We start from the raw sequence: 10,780 nt of genomic DNA, 5'->3' as shown, positions 1-10,780 counted from the left end.
ATAATAGAGAACAAAAGGAGTATGTATGTAACCAATTAACTATAGAGTAAAACTTAAGATAATGAACTTTGATATGTGATATAGTTTTAGTAATAACTAACTTAGAATATCATCTCTTATCAAAGAAAAAAAAAACCTAAGATATCTTCAACCTTAATGAACTTGTAAATAAAAATCTTAAAGTATAAGTAGTAGTACAATTTATATTAATTTTAGTTATCATTTTATAAAGTTTATAAAAAATTTAACATTATTAAAATGTTGCAGAATATCACTTTAATTTAGTAAAATCTTTAAAAATGTTGTCATTAATATATAAAATGTTACTTAAAGTCTTTTAACATATGCTTTAATATCTTATATTTGATAAAATATGGCAAAAATATATTAGTAACATTTACTTATAATTTAGTAGCATTTTTAAATATTACTGAAATTACATTTTGTTGTAGTGATTTCACATTTTAAAAAATATGAGAATTAAATATCTATATTTTAATATAAAATTAATTACATATTCACAAAAGTAAATGGACTAAAAGTTATAATTAATTTTTTCTTCTTCTTATTTTTACCTCATAAGAATGTTTTCGAAGAAAAGTTTATTCTTTGATACCCGTATAAAAATGTTACACAAATGAATATGTTTGGATGTTAATCTAAAAAGACTTTTAAAACTTGTCTATTAACAAATCTTTGGGACCATATCCAAAAATACTTGATTAATGTATTTGTAATGTTTGCTGTGCTAGCCTGTTAAAAGAAGCACCTATGGTGAGCACTCCTTTTGGAAAATATATATGAGTGATATGAGTTTGAGGTAATGGAACATTGGGTCAATTTATTCTTGGAACGTTTAGGTGACGACATTCATCTATAAATACCCACTTCCTAGAGGACACAAGGCACAAACGAAAGAAGACTTAAGAGTAGTGTGTTGTTAGCAATAGCAAAGATGTTTGGGATCTTCAACAGGGGTCATAAGATAAAGGGAACTGTGGTGTTGATGAGCAAGAATGTGTTGGACTACAATGAAATAGCCTCCACCACTAGAGGCGGTCTCATGGGCGTCGCCGGAGGAGTCTTTGGCCTGGCCACCGACATAGCCGGTGGAATAGTTGATGCTTCCACTGCCATCTTCAGCCGTAACATTTCCCTACAGCTCATCAGTGCTACCAAAGCTGATGGTTTGTTTCTTCATTCTTTTTCTGCTAAACATATTTTCTTTTAAGATTTGGATTTTCACAGCAATATAACTAATATGCATTATTAACAAAATTTGTCATTTGATAAATACTTATAAGTATTGAATTGGTTTTCATTTGCATATTTTTTAATAAAGTGATAAATTGTTACTGTAGATTTATATTAACTAAGCTTATATTGACAATATATATGATATATGTATGTATATATATTATTAATAAACAATTTTATAAATAAAATATTTATATGAAATGTTAATGTTAATCATCAACATGTTGTAATATAATTAGTAAATAATTATGCTTTCTAACTATATGATTAGAAGTTTGATTTTAAGTTTGTATGTATATATAAAATCACATTCTTTGTATAGAAGTGCATTTATTAAGGAATGTCGATTCTTTAACTAAATTTTTGTATATTGAGAGTCCCTAACTCACATATAGAGAGAAAACTTACCAATTCACTTAATATTTCTTTCATTCCATAATGACAAAAATCTTAACATTTAGAAAATATCTTAAAATGATTTTTTTTTTACTTTTCAATATAATATTACCTATTTTTTTCTAATATAAATAATTTAACCTCTACCATTAAAAATAATGCATTTATGGTAAGAATGAATTATTTTAATAAAATTATATAAAAAGTAATACATTTATTGTTGTTCTTAATCTGCATATAAAAATATAACCTTAAATTATATTTATTGTGAGATGGATAAAGTATTTTATATTTTCCTTTGGCTGAAATTCATGTAGATATTATTGAATTACATATTATTGAATAATAAATAATTATTAAATGAATAATAGGAACTATACTATATATTGTTCGTGTAAATTGAGTGCATGTTAAAAGAAAATTGTGTTAAGAAAAGTCTAAATAACACATAACAATTCTTATGAAATAGGAAAAGAAACAAGTATTACAAATGTTGCTCCTATATATAAAACAAGTGTTCTAACTTACTACTTGTAAGAGTTGGAGTGAATACTTTCTGGCATGTTATTATTATTGTTTTTATACTTTTACCATTTTTTTTAACTTAAATGAATCAACTTGATTGAGATAGATATTTTTCTGACTGGTAAAGAAATCTAACTATATAAGTATAGAATGGTTGTCCTAATCTCTAGTGAGCCGAGCCCGCCCGGACTCATATTAACAGCTACTCCATTATAACATGTCCTTGTACGATTGTCCCCTTCTTGTTTGACACATCTTAAATACACACAAAATTACATTATTGGAGTTTATATTATGTTTTAAATTTGTATCCATGACTTTTATGGGCCTAATTAATTAAATTTGATACGATGACTTTTCTCAAATAGTGAATATCATTACTCTTTATTTTGATTATTACATTAAATAACTCTGAACTTAAACAAAGCGAGAGTACACTTGTGTTTTTTTTTAAAATTTTTTATATTTATTATTTTTTGGATGAATATGAGAGAAGACTAAAGCTAATGATTTTACGCGCTATTAACTTCTGGACAAAGTAGTGGCTCTCTATTTTTCTTTTGTTTTCTGACTGATAAAAAGGAAAATCAACAGAAAAAGGGGACTAAAGATCAAAGCTAAGCTAAAGATCATGCACGTTCCTTAACTTTCTACATATGTACTTTATTCTGTCAAAAAACAAAAAAAAATCTACATACATACGTATATATGTTTCATGCACTTCTTTGTTTCTCTATATAAAGAAGTTGTCCATGTAATTATTATAGTTGTGTAGATTATATTTTATCCTTATTATAATTTACATATTTAAACTATCTCACTCTGCTACCATTAAATAAAAATAAAAAAACTATCTCACTCTACTTTCTTTGCACGTGTCATTTAATTTCTTATATTGTTTACTGTATCACTTAACTCTTTATATGACATGTTGAAAAAAAGAAACCCTCTTTACATGACATAGAAGCGTTTTATTTTTTTTAACTGTAATTTTTAGACTTATTAATAATAGTTTAACTAATTACAATTTTTAGAGAATTGTAGTGATCTAAAGAAAAATGTAAGTTAAGTGATACAAATATATTTTGAGAAAGTGAGAAATTAAGAAGGATATATAAATTGTAGTTCATATACTATTTTTTTTTTATAAAAAAAGTGTAGGAGCCAATTTTAATGAAACTAAAAAGTAATAGAATAAAAAAAAAGTCATACATTGTGAATTTAATAATTAATATTGGATTGGCTGGGGTACAAATAATGTCAAGTTAATTTCAATTTGAGCATCTCTTGCCAACTAGGTATTTTTGACGGGTCTCCCATTCATATATATCTCATTTCTTGATAATAAAAAAGTAAACATTTGTGTAAGTATCCATTTCTAAAAATGTTTGCTGATGAGTCATTTTTAATTCACAATCTATTTTTAAGTTTAATTGTATATACTTGTTTCAGAGCTTGGAAATGGGAAACTTGGAAAGCAAACTTTTCTGGAGAAACATCTTCCTACGTTACCAACTTTGGGAGATAGGCAAGATGCATTCAATATTTATTTTGAATGGGATGAGAGTTTTGGAATTCCAGGAGCTTTTTACATTAAGAACTTCACGCAATCTGAGTTTTTCCTTGTGAGTGTCAAGCTTGAAGACATTCCAAACCATGGAACCATTGACTTTGTTTGCAACTCATGGATTTACAACGCCAAAAAATGTTACAAAAGTGATCGCATTTTCTTTGCTAACAAGGTAACTAACATGAAATTTAATTACTATTTTTCCTAAACTTCCACAAAATGTAGTGAAATTGAAGAATTTCATTAAATATATATGTTGCAGACATATCTTCCAGATGAAACCCCAGCTCCACTAGTCAAGTACAGAAATGAAGAATTGGGAAATCTAAGAGGAGATGGAAAAGGGAAGCGCAAGGAATATGACAGGATCTATGATTACGAAGTTTATAACGATTTGGGCAACCCAGACGAGAATGGTGATCTAGTTCGTCCTATTCTTGGAGGATCTAGTGAGCATCCATACCCTCGTAGAGTAAGAACCGGTAGAAAAGCAACAACGAAAGGTAAGGATTTTATATTATTTAAATAATTCATGTCAAATATCACATGATTTTTCTAACTTAATCAATAGTTTAAAATTCAAATTCTGAATATAGACAATTGTGTTAATTAAACACTTGACGAGAAAATTTTACTATTCATAAATCATATAATGATCTTATCTAATTTATACATGATTGATTCTAATAAAAAAACATGTGATATAAATCCAAAAAATAAATTAACTTGTTTCAATGACATTGTGCGCGCCATGATGTGGGTGGAGTTATTACTAATTTGATCCTGTCTTGGAAAATGAGGATGCATGTTAAATATGTTTTTGGAAACATTATGTTATTTTCTTTTTGAAAGTGGCATTAATTGCATGTGATTGTTATTATTGATGATGATACAATATTAATTTTACTTTTGTCTAATTTTGAACAGATCCTAATAGTGAGAAACCATCCAGCAAAACTTATTACATACCAAGAGATGAAAATTTTGGTCACTTGAAGTCATCAGACTTCCTTACATATGGGATCAAAGCCATTACTCAAAACGTTTTGCCTCGGTTTCAATCTGCATTTGGTTCAAATGCTGAATTTGAGTCATTTGAAGACGTGCGTGGACTCTATGAAGGTGGACTTTGTCTCCCTACAGACATAATCAGCAACATTAGCTCCATACCAGCGGTCAAGGAAATTTTTCGCACGGATGGCGAGCAATTCCTCAAGTTTCCACCGCCTCAAGTTATCAGAGGTATTGTGCAATGTTCTAGATATCTTAAGTAAACTTGGCATAGAATGTTTGTTGCATTTAACAGTTATTTTCCATATCATTGCAGTTAGTAAGTCTGCATGGATGACTGATGAAGAATTTGGAAGAGAGATGCTTGCTGGTGTAAATCCTGGCATGATTCAATGCCTTCAAGTAAGTTGTGTTTAAATGTTTAATAAGATAATACTCGATAAAATTTTTCATTAGTACTTATAATAAGGTAACATGGATTGAATTTGTTCGACAAACTAAAATAAACTTGTACTCTTCAACTTTTGGAGAAGTTAGATGAGAGAGAATTTATAAATATTAAGCGTATAAGTTGATTTTAAAGTAGGGGAGTTCACGAAAAAATATGTCTAAACATGACGTAACTAAGAATGAATTTATTTTTTCCATGTTTGTTTGTTATCTTTTCTCATCATGATGTTATTGAATGAATGGCAGGAGTTTCCACCTAAGAGCAAACTAGATGCCACACAATTTGGTGATCAAACCAGTACAATAACCAAAGAGCAATTGGAGATCAACCTTGGTGGACTCACCGTGGAACAGGTAATTAAACGATGTCATACGTATTTCATAACAAAATGGCATATATATGAAGCCATGCAACTAAATGATATTATATATGCTACAGGCACTGAATGATAAGAGATTGTTTATATTAGATCACCATGATGCATTCATGCTGTATATGCGTCAGATAAATGGCCTCCCCACGGCAAAGTCTTATGCCACGAGGACAATCCTTTTCTTGAAAGATGATGGGACACTAAAGCCATTGACCATTGAACTAAGTTTGCCACATCCTAGAGGAAACGAGTTTGGTGCCCTTAGTAGAGTCGTCTTGCCCGCAAATGAAGGTGCTGAAAGCACAATTTGGCTACTGGCCAAGGCTTATGTTGTTGTAAATGACTCGGGCTATCATCAACTCATAAGCCACTGGTATGTATAAATTTTTCCATTATCACCATAATTAAACAAATTATTATTTCTTTGAATTTATGAAGTGATTCTTTCTTTGGTTTGTTATAGGTTAAATACTCATGCCACAATTGAGCCATTTGTCATAGCAACAAACAGGAATCTCAGTGTGCTCCACCCTATTTATAAACTTCTATTGCCTCACTATCGTGACACAATGAATATCAATGCACTTGCACGACAAAAGCTCATCAATGCAGGTGGCACTATTGAGCAATCATTTTTGCCTGGGAAATTCTCAATGGAGATGTCTTCAGCAGTTTACAAGAGCTGGGTTTTCACTGATCAAGCCCTTCCTGCGGATCTTATCAAGAGGTAATACTTATATTACAAAACTCATGTACAGTTTGATTGATACTGCTCTCCAATGAATTTTAATATCTTGAGAGATTAGTCTTTAATTCTAAAACTGAGCTACCGATCCACCAAATATATATGTGTGTGTTTAGGGTTTAACTCTGAACTATCTAGTTCACCAAATATGTGTGTAAGCGCGTATGTATGTATGTGTGTGTGCAGGCATGGTGTGGCATGCACGAAGTCAAAATATTTTCACCAATTTGAGGTGTTAGTAACATGTGTTTTTATTTGACCCTTGATTTAGAGGAATGGCAGTTGTGGATCCATCCTCTCCCAATGGCCTTCGGCTTGTGATAGAGGACTACCCTTATGCAGTTGATGGACTAGAGATATGGAGTGCTATCAAAACATGGGTTCAAGACTATGTTTCAGTGTACTATGTCACAGATGATGCAGTTAAGAAAGACTCTGAACTCCAAGCTTGGTGGAAGGAAGCTGTTGAGAAGGGTCACGGTGACTTAAAAGATAAACCGTGGTGGCCTAAGTTGCAAACTCTTCAAGAGCTGATTCACACTTGCTCCATCATTATATGGATTGCTTCAGCTCTCCATGCAGCTGTGAATTTCGGACAGTACCCTTATGGAGGTTACATCCTAAACCGTCCAACACTAACCAGAAGGTTGCTCCCAGAAGTAGGAAGCGAAGAGTATGAAGAGTGTGGTAAGCATCCACAAAAGGCTTATTTGAGAACAATCACGGCAAAGTATCAGGCCCTTGTGGACCTTTCAGTGATAGAGATATTGTCGAGGCATGCTTCTGATGAGGTTTACCTTGGACAGAGGGACAATAATTGGACCTCTGATCCAAGGGCAATAGAGGCCTTTAAAAAGTTTGGAAAAGTGCTGAAGGAGATTGAGGCAAAAATCTCTGAGAGGAACAAGAATCCAAGGCTCAGAAACCGTAATGGGCCGGTTCAGATGCCCTACACTCTGCTTCATCCTACCAGTAAGGAAGGTTTGACCTGCAGTGGAATTCCCAACAGCATCTCTATCTAAGGAATGTGACAACGTGTGTGGTTTTCTTTCTTTTCCAACTCTATCATATCACAAATAATGTATGCAAGCATATCTATTATGCATAATTGTTTTATGTAAGCTTATGTGTTGTATTACGTGGATGCTATCTGGTTTTCGTATTTAATAAGAGTGGTTTCAATTTATGCTTACTGTCGAGTTCCTATCATGTTCAACCAGAACTATATGAATATCAAATCAAATTTCTCTATGTCACCTATTGGGATTTAATTTCTCATGGACCTGTTACATATCTTGACTTTGAAGGGTTACAATGTTTAACCGTGTGTTTGGTTGTGTACAAAATATTAACTAAACTACATTTAGAAGTAAAAAATGATGAAGTTAAGTGGGATTGCTCCCATCCATTTGATCCAATCACTTAACCAAACATGCACTTAGTGTGTGTTTGGATTGTAGATCATGCACATTCTAGTACAGGTTCATATCAATCGAGATGAGTAGATTGATTGGGTTGTTTGACGCTTCTCAATTACATGAATACAAACACATCCTTTAAAATTAGGATATAGTTGAATTGATCATAATTAAACGTATTCTTAAACATTTTGTTTTTATAGTTTTAAAATTAGATTATTAGTTTTCTCAGTGATGAAGTATTAAGAATATATATTCTCAAAGAGAGGTAATTAATTAGTCTCATGATTATTTATTTTAGATTTTGGGATAATTATTATTTTCCTTAATCCTTGACGATTATTTTAAAACAAGGAGAATAATAAATGAACATAAAATTAAAGAAATTAAGTTTAGTAATGTATTAACATAGAAAACCATATTATATGTCAATATATAAATAAAATAATAAAAATGCTAAATAATTGCAATTAATGTATTAGCTTTTTAAGTGGTCCTTTATTTGTCTGAATTTTTCTTGTATATAAAAAACTATTAAACTAACAAAATAGTGCAATCTGATTTTTTTTATAGAATTAAATATATTTTTAATTCTCCAAAAATTAGTTTTATTTGGTTTTAGTCTCTCAATTTTTTTTCTTAATTTTAGTCATCTAAATTTACATGATATTTACTTTTAATCTCTTTTTAAACATTATTAACTTTTGTTGTTAAAATAAGTTACCTCAGTACTCAAATTATCATTATTTTTACTTATCTAAAACTTTTTAATTTAAAATATTAATAATTTTAGTATTAAGTTAATTTTTAGGATAAAAATTAATTTTATACTCAAAACTTTTTATTATTCACTATCATATCTAGGTGTGAAGGTTCTAAAAATGTTCTATTTTGAATTTTGTTTCTGTATTTTGCTTTCACTCTCAATAGAGGAAACTAAGGAATTTTTGTTTCTGAAAGGCAATACCTTGAAACTTAGGAAATGAGAAAAATGAATGTTGTTTAGAGTAATTTGTACGTTAAAGGCTTCGAGAGTAGATGAGGGTGAAAGGGTGTTGTTGAAAATTGAAAATTTGGCATTTAGATAGTTGTCGATGAAGGCATGAAATTGAACATTTATGGACACGATGATGACGGTGGAGAAAAAAATATTTACTTTGAATTTATGAGAAAATTTAATTAAAGTTTAGTGGAAAACTCTTTGTTCAAGTAAAAAAGAAATTACTATAACTACCATACCTGCATTTGAGAGTAATAAAAAAAAAATTTAAGTGTAAAATTAGTTTTTATTTTAATACTTAACCTAACCCAAAAATAATTTAGATTTTAAATTAAAAAAATTTCATGTCCATAAAATTAATGATGATTTTGATATTGAATTGACCTATTTTAACAAAAAAAATTAACAGTATTAAAAAAATTAAAAATAAATATTATATAATTTAGAAGATTAAAAATAAATAAATTTTAAGGGACTAAAATCAAATAATTAAATTAATAGATTTGTAATATAGTTTCTCTTAATTTCTTTTCTTAATTTACTTAAGAATTTTAAATAAAATATAATGTATAAAAATGACATTCAATATATTGTAATATAGTTCTTTTTATTTTTATTTTTTTAACTATTTAACTAAAGGTATGAAAAAATTTACATATTATAAAAATGTCTTCAAAATAATTAAAATAATACATACGTATTAATTATTAATCAAATAAAAATATAAAAAATATAAAATATAAATTAATTATTTTTATTTAAATTAATTTAAATTTTAAGTGTATAAATCCGATGTCTAAACTAATTAATATTAAATTTAATTAATTTGATTTGAATTAAATCTAAACAAAATAAATTTTTAATATAATTTAATTAATTCTATACAAATGGTTTGATGGGTCATATTGGTTGGTTACGATGAAATCCCTAGTTGCATATAGCTTCTTATTGGTTGAATGGAAATTCTATTAGTGAGAGATATTTTAAATATCAAGTTAGTTTCAAATTAAAAAGAGCAGAAGTGTAGACTGTGGATAGATAAATTATTTGCTTATATGGGAGTGAGGCCCTGGAAACTAGATTTGTTGGGTCTGCATGAAATTTGGCTTGGGCTTAACAAAGAGACACTGGCCCATATTTCACTCTCTCTTTTTCTTTCAATAGATTTAATATCTTTTCTTTAACCATTAATCTATTAATTAAAAGCAATTTGAAACAGATAAAATTTTCACAAAATTCAACTACAAATTATCAAAATAAAAAAAAGGAGGTTGTGGGACTAAAATACATTTATGAATCAGTAATAAAGTTTACTCATGCTATTTTTAAATTCTGATGATGTTGTTTTTAAAATATAAAAGATGAATAACTTTTGTTTATTAAAGAGGAGTTTATTTATTTTTAAATGAATCATGATATTTTTTAATTTTTGAATCTTATTTTTTTAGTTTCATTGTAGTTCAAACAACTTTAAATATATTTATTTAAATATATGCGTTTTACTTTTTTTTTTTATCTGAATTAACTTTGCGTGTTATTATTAATTTTTGCTGTTAAATATTTTTATCTTTTACATTTCATCTAGCTTTTAAGAATAATACAATAATAATAACTTTTTTTTATATATAATATTATGACCTTTGCAGGAAAAAAAAAATATTATGACCTTTAAAAAAATGTATAATGTTATATGAACATCTACATCAAAAAGTGCTATATGTAACAGTTCCCTCATTAACCTTGAAATAATAACTAAAAATTAACAAATGTTTATGTATTTACAATTAAAGTAAAAATGCACTAATAATATTAAATAATTTATGTTAATTATTACTCTGAAAGTAATGATTAACCAAATTGAATAAATAAATGAATCTAACGTTAATGATAGGTTGACTTGGATGCAATTTGGCCATAGTGCCACGTGGCTAGTGATTAGTGGGTCGTTACAACTACTACTATAAATAAAAGTTTACTTCAAGTCTTCAACTAACTGACAAAATTGAATTTTGACTTTATGAAAACACAACGTAC

The 10,780-nt window shown here is 28.7% G+C and overlaps 1 protein-coding gene across 1 annotated transcript; it reads left to right on the top strand.

Annotated features, from left to right (window-relative positions):
- The first annotated feature begins 874 nt into the window (after positions 1-874).
- On the top strand, positions 875-7,520 carry LOC109801925 (linoleate 9S-lipoxygenase 1). The gene is made up of 9 exons (XM_083074796.1): positions 875-1,187; positions 3,631-3,920; positions 4,011-4,251; positions 4,676-4,990; positions 5,076-5,161; positions 5,456-5,563; positions 5,649-5,956; positions 6,047-6,310; positions 6,600-7,520. Exons 1-9 carry the CDS (start codon positions 956-958, stop codon positions 7,348-7,350), a joined length of 2,595 nt encoding a protein of 864 aa, XP_082930922.1. The 5' UTR covers positions 875-955; the 3' UTR covers positions 7,351-7,520.
- Positions 7,521-10,780: the final 3,260 nt, after the last annotated feature.

The sequence above is a fragment of the Cajanus cajan genome, chromosome 5, assembly GCF_000230855.2.
Source record: "Cajanus cajan strain Asha chromosome 5, NIPB_CcT2T_4, whole genome shotgun sequence".
In the NCBI taxonomy this organism is placed as follows: domain Eukaryota; kingdom Viridiplantae; phylum Streptophyta; class Magnoliopsida; order Fabales; family Fabaceae; genus Cajanus; species Cajanus cajan.
The sequence above is the reverse complement of the archived record's forward strand: the minus strand, read 5'-3'. Positions and strand labels throughout refer to the sequence as shown.

Bases quoted from the DNA above. Each gene is read 5' to 3' on its own strand.
- LOC109801925 (XM_083074796.1), top strand. From the start codon at position 956: ATGTTTGGGATCTTCAACAGGGGTCATAAGATAAAGGGAACTGTGGTG. The intron at 1,188-3,630 runs GTTTGTTTCTTC...TACTTGTTTCAG, and splicing joins CAGTGCTACCAAAGCTGATG to AGCTTGGAAATGGGAAACTT. The intron at 5,564-5,648 runs GTAATTAAACGA...TATATGCTACAG, and splicing joins GTGGACTCACCGTGGAACAG to GCACTGAATGATAAGAGATT.